The 12,040-nt window shown below is 37.7% G+C and overlaps 1 protein-coding gene across 4 annotated transcripts in view; it reads left to right on the top strand.

Annotated features, from left to right (window-relative positions):
• Tbck (TBC1 domain containing kinase) overlaps window positions 1-12,040 on the top strand; it is a 193,713-nt gene that overhangs the window by 89,037 nt on the left and 92,636 nt on the right. For all 4 annotated transcript variants that reach the window (XM_013150594.3, XM_013150592.3, XM_013150593.3 and 1 more), the window contains one exon: window positions 2,895-2,980. In XM_013150594.3, the coding sequence (XP_013006048.1) occupies window positions 2,895-2,980 (86 nt within the window). The remainder of the gene's footprint in view (window positions 1-2,894; window positions 2,981-12,040) is intronic.

Genomic DNA, 12,040 nt, shown 5'->3' with positions numbered 1-12,040 from the left:
AGATAGATGCCTGTGCTATATACTGATAATGAATTTCCAACAAATAAGACAAATTCTCACACTTCTTTTACTATACCCTTTTCTAAGATGCTTTTAACAGACTTAGTTACCGATAAGGACAGTTCTTGTGTGATTTATGAAAGTAGAAGAGAAACTAGAGTGTATTTAATGATTTAGGAAAGATTTGTCAAAAAGACAAAAGATTTTGTAAGAACAGTTTATCTTCATTTTATATCTGCAAAATTTTAAAAATATGTAGTGTTATTAAAATGCAAAAATTTGTAGTACATATAATTTTGTACAATATAAAAAATTTCATTTGAAGTTTTAGAAATTTCATAAAATCTCTGATGTTTTTTAAAAAGATAGGCATTTACCTATTTAAATCAACTGTAGGTTTAAGAATACTATTTTTGAGGTTAAGTCTCTAGATTCATATTTTCACCATATAATATAAATCACAATTACGATGATTTGACAACATTTTTACATTTTGATGTCTCAGAGTCAGTGGTGATATTACATTCAAAGAATACTAGCTTCTTTGTTGTTGTTGTTTGTTTGTTAATTAGTTTTTGACCACTGGTCTGTTTCTATGTAGCTACCCTTCAGTTTTTTCAGGTCTATGTATAAATTAAAGGATGTAAGTGTTTTAATTTTTTGGAAATTTACTCTGCAGGGTGGGGAGATGTTTCTTGAAATACCGTCGTGCTGATGTCATAGCTTGTGTCATCCCACTGTTAAGAAAGCTTACCAACAGGCTATACTGTAGCTCATGTGAAGCCTATGCTGTGCAACCATAGCTTATGTCAGCTTTATAGTCATATTTACACATATGAAGTGACATAATCCACAGCAACATGTAGCATGTGTCTCTGTATGTGTGTGAACATGCAGTTGTAACATGAAGCCAGCTATCAGTGTTTGGCAGAACATACGGAAAATGTTTTCATAATGAATAAAGTCTCTTCAGTAATTCATTCATTAACCATGTAAATCCACATAGCAGTTAATTTTATCAGGCTCAATAAGAATGATCCTTAATCAGTGGGAGCATAGCTGTGAAGAATTGCTTGAGGCATGGATTTCTAATTTAGAAGGTAGAAGTTAGCACCGATGTACTTGTCAGTGTACAGTTGGATGCTTGTGGTGGCTGACGTTACACACCTTTGGCTTCTGTGTAAACCGGCTATAAACACACCATCGCGGACTGGAAGGGGAGAAGAACCTTAGGCCCGGAAGTTCCCCAGAGCTTTCATGCATATGTTGATCTTCACTCTGACTTGCGGCTCTTAGACCTGATGGAGTCTAAGAGGGAAAGGTGAAACAGCTGGCAGAGAGTGAATTCTGATGCAGTGGAATGAACGGCAAGCCAGGAAGAGGTCTTATCTGAGTGCCCATTCTTTATGCAGCATAAGCAAGATTCACACAGGTCAGGAAGGCGACTTGCCTTTATCATTGGATGGAAGACAGGCCACTTTTTCCTGTCCTTCTCTGTGAAGTATATGATGTTGCTTATAGGCAAGTAACGGTAAAATGCATGTAAAGCTTTAGTTGAGAAATATGATGGGGTATACATATATGTTTACCAACTCCTATAATGAATATATTCATTATGTTTCACAAATGTGTTAATAATGGTAAAATGAAAATATTTTTTAAAATTTTAACACCCTCATCCTAGAATAAGATAAGCCTACCTATGGTGATACATTATAAAAATTTAGTACTTTTTCTTGAAACTTAACAATAATAAACTTACATCAGGTGTGGTGGTACAGAGCTATAATTCTAACATTCCTAGAGGCTGAGATGGCAGGATACCCATCAGTTCAAGATCATTTGAGCTACATAATGAGTTTAAACTATGTACTGCAACCTTATCTCAAAAAAAGACATAAATATAATAAATTAATAAGACAAGGCAAAAATTATTTTAGGGGAAGAGGATTTAGCTTAGGGGCACAAGTGCCTGCCTGGCAAGCGTGAGGTCATGAGTTCAATTCCCCAGTACCCCCCCAAAAATTAATTTTAGAAGTTATTTTCATCGATTAATTGACTTAAAAATAGATAATTTTGAAGGAGAATTGGAATTATTAAATGAAAACTTTTATTGAGTTGCATTTTCAGTTTCAAAAAGAAACATTGAAATATGTATTTTTGTTTTTTTAATGGGTAAAGTTAAGTGGTTACTTGCACTAGGGTAGATTGTTACCATTGTCTTGGTTAGATTAGTACCTGGAGAATAAATTGGTAAACCATAAAGAGCTATGAAAGACTGGAGAAAATGAGAATTTATTGCTCACCTTCCCGTCAAGCCCTCTGAATTAGGACTGGGTTGGAATCAACACAAGATATTTTTGATTATCTGCTGTGTGCCTACTTTCTGATTAATGTGATGTTAATTCTCATTGCTAAATAAATCAAATGTAGAGCCATAGATGAAAATAAATTAAAACTAGAACGGATGCCTAAATCTGTAATATAAACAAATTTGAAGCGTATTTGGGACTGCTTATAAATGTTGTTTCTTATTTAAGGATCTATTATACTTTCCGAACATTGAATAAATGTGAAATAGATTTAATATTATGAAAGAAAATCTATTTACAGAATTTAATAAGAAAACATTCATCATGATTTATATAGTTTTTGACTCAAAAAATCAACATAGCTCTAAAATCAGAAAATAAGTTATGGCATGGTGTCTTGGCATATTTGTTTAATAACCAAGAGTAAGTGATTAAAGTAATTAAAAAAGAAAAACGTTCAGGCTTATTTTCTTCATGGAGACATTAAATCTGATTCAGGAGCATAAATTAAAATGTATTTGCACTTATTGTCTCGGAACTAATGTATCAGAGCGCCTCATCTGAGTCTTTGCTGTCGTGCAGAGTACCTGACCGTGTTCTCCCAGATGATCGCCTTCCATGACCCCGAGCTGAGCAACCACCTCAACGAGATTGGCTTCATTCCAGATGTGAGTGCCACGCCGGGGGAGCAGGAGGGAATGGAACCCTGGGCCTGAACACACAGCCCTGCTGACTGTAGTCTGTGTTCATTCCCTGAGTCTTGCTTTAAGTAAAGCGAAAGAATCTTATTTTTCTTAACAGACTCAATCCTATCGGATTGTTGGGAAAATTCACTAGTAAGAGTGTTGTATTAAGCTGCTGTGTCCAGGGCTTTCACTTGGACTTTAGGATATTCGGGTCTGATTTTGAAAAAATCGGTAATGTATTCTTAGGTGGAATCCTAGGTGGCTCTGCCTGGGTTTTTTTTGCTTGCTGTATTACCGTGCCACTTTGCCAGATTTTGGCAGATGTTATGGCTTCTCTGTGTCAGCCTCAAATTCAGAGTTGACTCAGACAGGTTGGCCAGGGTGTAGCTTAGCTATTAACTCATTTGCATTTTGTGATATGGAGTTAAACCTCCCGTGAAAGGCTGTGGGATGAACATACATCAAAACATCAAATCATGCACCATATATGCAATTATTAAAAATAATAAAAGCAAAAAAATAATTATAGGGATTACACATTTGGGGAGAGGACTGAAATTGATTTAGATTTAGGGGAACCTTTTATGTTTCACATTTTATACTTTTAATTTTTTAACATTGAATACAAAAATGTTGATAACTAGGAATCTTAAAAGTTTTTTTGTTTCAGTGAGTTGTACCCTCAAGTCTGTCACTAATATAAAAACTGGAAATGCTATTTTAATATCTGATTCTGTAGATAGATTGGTGTTTTTAACTTAGAGATTATGCACAGTCAGTACAAAAGGGGTGTGATGGAATGGAGGATTTTTTAGCATGTTTCTGAGTTACTTTTCATTAGTTTGTTTATATAACACTCTTTCAATCTTTTTCCCTTTAATTCATTTAATTTTCCACCTTTAAAATAATTGTTGCGGAAACTGTGCCTATAGCAAGAACACAGGCTAAGATTCATCAAAAGGAAGAATGTGTACTTTGATGAGAGCCTAAACTACACCTGCCCAAGAACTAATCCTATCAAAGTCGGCCCTCAATGATCTCCCATCACTGAATGCAGGTTTCCGTGGCGGGAGAGATTGTGATTTCTGGCTCCTTTCCATTTGCTGTGGGTCATAGAATTCTGAACATCAAGCACTGCTGAAGCTGAAATGGCTGGGAATATTGTATGCTGATGCGATGCTTAGATTATGTATGTCATGGTAATTATGCGATTTACATATAAATAGAGTGAGTTATGTACATTTGACAAAATTGGGGCCAGAATAATTTCTATCATCTTTGTCTTGATGTGCTTCTGCTTCTGAAAGCATATGGGGCCCTTAAAGTGAAAACAAGAAAGAATATTTTCTTATTCTTAAGGAAACTTTTCCTGAAGTGCAAGGAATGGCACTCAGCTACAAATTCTGTAAAGTCGTGAGGGACCATAGTAGAAATGACAGTGCTGTCCATATTTCAGTACTGCATGTGCTTCTGAGCCTACTATTTTTGCTAGAGGCACAACTAGTTGATTCAGTGACGGGCTGGCAAAACCATTGTCATTTAGCTATAATCTGAAAGGATTTTTAAATTGCTACTAATTTTCTGCTTCTGTAGAACTTTGTTAAATTTATAATTTTTTTTCTTTTTGGCACTGGAAATTGAACTCACAACCTCACACTTGCCAGGCAGGAGCTTATGCCACTGAGCTAAATCTCCAGCCCCCAATTTACAATGTTTTAAATCTATATTCAACTGGGCTTATACTAACTGAAAATGTGAAAGGACAATTTAGAACTATGTGCTTGATTCTGGCCTTTGCACTGTTTGTGAAAATAGTTTTGTAGGCTAGAGGGCTGTCTCAGTTGGTAGAGTGCTTTATCTGGCATCTATGGAGCTCCAGTTTTGATCTCTAACACTCAAGAACAAAATAAATAAGTAAAAATAATTTTGAAATAAAAAGTTGCAGATTTTAATCCTAAGAGGAGACTACTAACAATGAGCTTTGCATGTTTAATCAAAATATGATTATAGGAAAAGTATACCTTATTTAGAATATTCCATCCGGAGAATCCTGTGAGGCTGTTGGAGTGTATCTGGAGAATCTGGGGAGAATGTGTTTTCTGGGCTGAACTGCTGTGGGTTTCCTGACAGAAGTCCTAAGCCTGCGGTCTGGAGTACAGCAGGCTTCTTAAAGGCTCTTTCTCATATTGAAGCAAGCTTATTCTTCAGACACCACACAACAGTTTTCCTAACAGATTTTCCATTTAAGTAACTCTTTAGTTGAATCCCCCACCCGCATAGTCTGTTTGCGATCTGATATATCCTTATATTGGTTGAGAGACAAATGAAAGGAAAAAATAACATAATGTGACAGTTCTCAGAACTTTTGGTCTCAAGATCTTTTTACATTTTTAAAACCTAATAGAGACCTCAAAGAAATTTTTGTTCTAATAGATGAAGTCTGTCATCAATTTGAAAATATTTACATGCTAATTAATTTAAAAGTATTAATATTTTTATTTTGAGATAGGATCTCAATGAGTAGCTAAGTTGCCTATGCTGGGCTCAGACTTGGGATCCTATTGCCATCGCTTTCCAGAGTCATAGGATTTCAGGTGTGTTCAGCCTTGCCTGGTGAGTTATTACTCTTTAAAAGTAATGCAGTCTTAATCATCACAGCTAGTGAAAACTGCTTAAAAACCAAAATTGCTGGCCAGAGATTTAGCTCAGCAATACAAGCGATTGCCTGGAAAATGTGAGGTTATGAGTTCAATCTCTGGTACAAAAAAAAAAAAAAATTAAAATTGAACACAGAATTGCCTTAGGGTGACTTAGATGGGACAGAAATTTTCTGATTTTCAGAAAGCAGAGTAATGTACGTCCTGTAAACTCTAGTTCAGTGAGTTCAACAAGAGTCTAGAACCTTAAGTCAAAATGGTCGGTAATGTAGCAGACACTGTGTTCCATTCTGCTTCACTTATCTTTTCTTATGTATGAATCGTGTCTGTATTCCTCTGTATCTGATACAACATTAGCATAATAGTTTTCATAGAAGCATGCAGTAAAATTATTTTAGCAATAAATCATCTTTTGCTTCAATATTACGACATCCCCAAAATCAGATCATAATTTTTTTATGTTAAGAATTCTAGAGAATTGCTTTCACTCTTTATTATCCTGTGGATTAATAATTTTTACCTCCTGACTATTATTTCCTTTTTGGTGGCCATGGAAATGAAAATAGGCTTTCTGCTTGATGCTGTTTCCGTGGACTGTAAAGATGAGGGGCGGGAAGCAGTGTTAGTTCAGCAGAACTAGGCGGCCTTGCCTTAGCCCGTGTTGCCCCACCGCCGCCCCACTGGATACGTCCTGATTTGGCGCAAGCCATCGACACTCTTCACTGATGAAGAGATAATGCTTTTGAAAATGAGTCATACCGCAGAGCAATACCGGTCTTTTGGAACATTCATTTTGGTAACTTTCTTTTGTGTTCTTTATGTAGCTAAGAAAACAGTTGTATGTCACATATAGAGAACACAAAGGTAGAGTATGGAAAGTAGAATTTTGTGTAAAAATATTTAAAATTTTGCAAACTCCGGTTAATTGAGATGGCTTTAAGTAACAGCGATTCTAAGAGCTGGTAGGACTCTCAGTGCAAACTTAGCCTTCTTAGACTGTGCCTTGCCTGGTGGAATCTACCTCCGTCTGTAAGGGAGCATTTACAGTTCCCAGAACCTAGGAGTATCTTTATCTTCCATTCCTGTCTCTCTTGTAACACTAAAATATTTCATGAGTTTACCTCACAACTTTGGATTGTTAAAATACTGTTTTATTTGTTTCTAATGATAATAATTATAACTCCTCTACTTAAGGCTTACATGTGCCATATGTTATAATATATGAACATAGATCCGTTGACTTATCTTCACAACTGTCCCAGAGGTTCACGTACATATGTAATTATAGCGGCCCACAAAGTCTATATAGAGTTTCAACATTTCGAGAAAATATGGATTGGGAAAACCTCCTGATTTCAAGCATGTGAATGTCTGCATGTGCATTTCCCATTATACACATAGAAAATCATTGCACCTCATCAAACTAATGGTCAGTATGTGTTTTAGAGGGAAAGCTTATGATAAGCACAAACATTCTTCTCACTTGAGAGAAACAATATAGTATGCTCTTCAGTAGGAGGAATCAGAGAGTCAAGTAAGGGACCCACTTTGTAACAGTAAAATGCACGTTATGTGTATATACATATGAAGATACTGTACAGAGAATGAAAGTGCATTATTAGTATAAGTTTAAAAATTTGATGAAATCATCTAGAGTTTATAAGAAATAGTTCCTCTTAAAATTTATACTTTCACAAAATTTCAAGTCATTGGGTGATCATTTTCTGCCTTTCAACATCAATATAACCAGTTCCCTCCTTTGCTTTTTCTGTTGGTGGTATTTCTAAATTCAACATCACCAGACTCTGAGGAAAGACCCTGTGAAATGCTACCTGTAAACGTTCCTGCTTAATAGTGCTAGGGGGCAGTGTTTACTTAGTTGTTTCTACAGACAAGCACTGTCAAATCAGACATACATAATTTATGTTCTGGAGAAAATACTTAGAGCACATATGATTTCATCTGTTTCTAGTTTCCAACTTTAAATTAGGGAAGAGATAATAATATCTCTAACTTAATGAAACTATATATGTTTTTATATTTGTAATCAAGTATGTTCAATATTTAGTTCCTTTTTGAAAAAAACCTTGCCTAGTATTCAAAATTATCTTATTTTTCTGTCTTCCTTCCATATTAAGTGGTATGATGAAGCAGTGTCAGTATCTTGAGAAACTAAGATGAAAATATCAATAAAGATTTTAAAGGAACTATAGATAGAATAAAAGGTATTGCATTCTAGCAGATCACAATTTTACTTATCTGATCTTAATTGGTTAGAGGTAAGTACTGCTGGTGGCCACCTAGGAGTGGTTCTACATTGTATTAAGGATGTTAATTCAACTTGAATTACTACTTTTCAAATATTATTAGATAAGCTTCATTTTACTGATTTTTAATAACTTTAATTCTTATTAAAGTATATCTAAATATGTATGTTACATACATATAAAATAAAACCTAGGATTAATAATTTTTTCAATACTACCTAATATTTAATGTGAAGAAATTTTTCCCAGTGTGTTAGCCCAGGAAGATTAAATCGGTTTCTCATTATTTCCTATTTGTTGAAAAATTACTCAAAAAAATATATAATCTCAAGACTATTTGGACCTTTTAATATAGCCCTTTCAATTACCTTCCCAGTATATTTCATTCACTCTTCCAATAAATATTTGTGTGCCAGGCATTTTTCTATGCCCTAAATGCATCAGAGGAGGGAAAAATATCTCTCCTCATATTCTAATGGGGATAGAGAATAAAGAAAATAAGTAACTATGCAAAGTCATATTTTAGGTAGTGTTAAGTTCTAGGAGGAAAACATCTAAGAAGGCCAGTGGATGTTAAGTGCTTAGATGAAGAAAGAACTGAGTTTGAAACAAGATTCTCAAGAAAGCCCCATAGGCAAGGTTCCTTGAATAAATGCCTTGAAGAGAGAAGAAAAAGACTGGTTCCAGCAGCAAAGTCATAGCAAAGGCCTGAGGTTTGTGGAAGCACAGCAGAGATGCTGCAAGGACACCAGGAGGCCATTGGGTCGAGGACACAGTGGACAAGAAGAGGACGAGTGGGCAGTGGAGGGCTGGGTTACACTTAGTGCTGAGGTCATATTGCTGGGACTTTGGCTTTCGTTTGGCAAAGAACCACTAGATATCGGTTCTTGAGTAGACCAATGACAGCTGATCTAACATTTAATAAGATTATTCTGCTAAGCTGGGAGGAGTCCAAGGACAGACGAGGCTGGTCATCATGGGCGATTGTAAGAAATGATGGTGGCTGGAATTCAGATATTATCAGTGAGTGTACTGAGAAGTTTCTTTGGTGATAGGACTGCTGGTGACAAATGTACAGTGTGTCGGAAGTTAGACATCAAAAATGAGTTAATTTTTTTATATGAAGAAGTCAAAGGATAACATTGCTCTTAACTGAGATTTACGTATGTGCTTGGCACAGATTTTGAAGGAAGTCTGTCTTCAGGAAGAACAGATATTGAAGGGGGTCTCAGGAGCTCAGTTTCTGTGTGTGTGTGTGTGTGTGTGTGTGTGTGTTTCTGTCTGTGTCTGGCAGACATAGAAACACCAAACAGGTATTTGGACATACAGCTTCACAATTCACAGGAGAGACGTGGAGAATGAGCTGTAAATACAGGAGCTTTCAAACTACAGTTACTATTTGGTGAAAAATAGAAAAGTGAATAGAGCCAGAAGCAGAGCCCGGGACACTGCAGTGTTAAAGCGGCAGAGGATAAAGATGAGCGTACAAAGGAGATGGCTAAAGGGAAGTCAGAACGGTGAGAAGAAAGCTGGGCAGTGTGGCGCTTTAGAAGCCAAGTGGAGAAAAAGAATTTTCAGGACTGGGAGTGGTCAGCTTTGTTCAGTTCTGCTGATTGGTGAAGAAAAGATTAGCGGTGTGGACACTGCAGATGAGCAGGAGCAGTGTCACTGGTGGGCAGAGGCAAAGCCCCAGCTGGAGTGGATGGAGTGAATATTTAAGGAGCAGAGCTGTTCTTACCAGCTCTGAGTGCTTCGTTCACAGCCATGGCCCGTCATCTACCATAGTGCTGGCAGGAAGTGTCGAGGATGTATAAAGAATATAGGAGTGAATAACCTTTACCTACACAAATCTTACCTTCCAGCAGAGAGCAGAACAGAGGACAAAAGCTCCTGTGATAGCCACGGCCCTGTGCAGGACCACTGTGTTGTAGCTCTTTAACAAATGTCAAGCATTTTCAGTATGTTCACATGGGTGACTCATCTGCTGCAGAGAGACATGGCACATGGCAGGAAGAATGTCACGTTGAGTCAATGATAAGTGAATGAGTAGAAGCATGCGTGAGTGAGTGAACATAACTAGAATTCATTATATAATACAAAACATGGTACAATAGATAATTATAACACGGCAAGTTCACTGTAGTTGTACAAACACAATTATCATATATGGCATGATACAAGGCACGGTGAGGTAGGTATAAGAAATGTGTAGAAGTTTTCATAGAGCAAATGGTACTTTTTTCATTGCTGGGACAAAATACCTACCATGCACAAGTTAAAAGAGGAAAGGTTTATTTTAGCTCAGTTTGTAGGAGTTTCAGTCCATAGTCAGCTGGCTCCAAGGAAGGTGCACGGCAGAGGGGCACTGCAGGGACAAAGTTCATGGCAGGGCAGGCAGAAAGCAGCAAAGCAGGGAAGCGGTAGCAGCCACCTGTCCCCTGTATCCCTTCCAAGGTCCTTGCCTTTTGGATGGTGCCACCCACACCCAGGGTGGACCTTCCCGTTATCCACATACAGGACTGTGCTGCATCAACTGGTGGACTAACTTAGAAGTCACACCCCTTTAATGCCAGCATCACACAGCTGAGTTCCAGCCACCTCTGAAAGGCCCCACCCATGGCTGCATGAGGCTTTGGGGGACATCCAGAAACAACCCATTGCACAAGGCGTAGTGAGGTGGGTATAAGAACATATAAAAGTTTTCAGGAGTAGAACTTGAGACAAGCCTTAACAAAACTTAGAGGACTTTGGTTCAGGGAAATGACATGAGAGAACATTACAAAAGAAAAAGCAAAGCACACTGATGAGATCATAGGTTCAGCTCATAGTCAATTGGTGGGAGATAGAATCTGTAAATGAGATAGAAGTATAGCCTGGTGCTTTATTTCTAATGTCAGTAGTAATAATACTACTTGAAATCTGCAGAGTGTTGTTTACCAAGCACTTTCCTATATCTTTTATTCAGCTACTTACAGCACTAATGTGACATGGCTAAAATAATTGTTCTATTTCAAAACTAAAGAATTGGGGATTCACAGATGTTAACGGACTTGCCTTGCATGGAGTTGATGATTGTCAGAGTTGAAACTCCATTGTTTGTTTTCTGACGACAAGTTCTTCATTCCCTTTGCTAATTCATAATATTAAGTATTAGAATAAGTAAGTGGTTCATACTCTGGATTTGGCGTGGCATAGGAAAGCACGGTTGTAGTGGGAAGGGAAATGATGATCACAGTTCTAGTAAGATCAGTTGGGCTGAAGGAAATACTGGAGCAGATAAATACTGAAAGCAAGAGCAACTAAGGAGTGAGAAGCAAAAGCAAAGTTGGTTTGATATGAATGAGTGGAAACAAAAACTGAGGAGATCTTGTAGAAATAGAGTAACATCTATGAGGTTTGACAGGAAATATTTTAAAATTGAAACTCTTGAACCTAAGTGATGAACAGTGGTGGTAATAGGAGAGGCAGCCTTGGAGTGAGCATGATTAGTATCTTGGGTGCAATACAGTGACATCCGAAAGGTTTGATCCTTTCAAGGCTTCCTACTAAAATGTATTAAATGGGATCAGAGTAGCATAATTCAGGAGCAGTTTCTTCCTGTCACCGCGACAGTACTTTCTGAGCACTCACCCCAGGGCCTTGTTGCTTGCAGTTTTGTTTTTCTTAGTCTGGCTGGTGTAAGGTGAGCTGTCTTTCCTATCGTATGAGCCTGACAGTTTTTGCCCCTTGCCACTGTAGAAGGCCCCTTCCCCACTTGGTGTGGTTTCCTTACACAGGCACGTCCTCTTCCTTTTTTAGCAGTGACTTGAGGGAACCTTCTGCAGGTCTCTGGAGCTTCTCCTCCACAGGTCTCCTGTCCACCATGACAAGTCCAGGCCCCCCGGCCTCCCCTGACTCCCTGCTCTGCTGCCTCAGCACAGGATGGCCACCAGGCTCTCGGGAGGTCCTTCCTTCTTGTCAGTGGTTTGGAGTAAGCTAGGCAGTCACAGATTTCGCATCACCAATTCCTCCTCTCAGGCAGTACACCGTGTTCTGTCTCCCATCCTAAGTGAGCAAGTTATTCTATGTATCTGTCTGATTTGTATATGTCTGGGTGGGTGGGTAGACTTGGTTTCTAT

Source organism: Cavia porcellus, unplaced genomic scaffold (genome assembly GCF_034190915.1).
Source record: "Cavia porcellus strain 051 isolate PalLab524CR breed Dunkin Hartley unplaced genomic scaffold, mCavPor4.1 scaffold_14, whole genome shotgun sequence".
In the NCBI taxonomy this organism is placed as follows: Eukaryota; Metazoa; Chordata; class Mammalia; order Rodentia; family Caviidae; genus Cavia; species Cavia porcellus.
The sequence above is the reverse complement of the archived record's forward strand: the minus strand, read 5'-3'. Positions and strand labels throughout refer to the sequence as shown.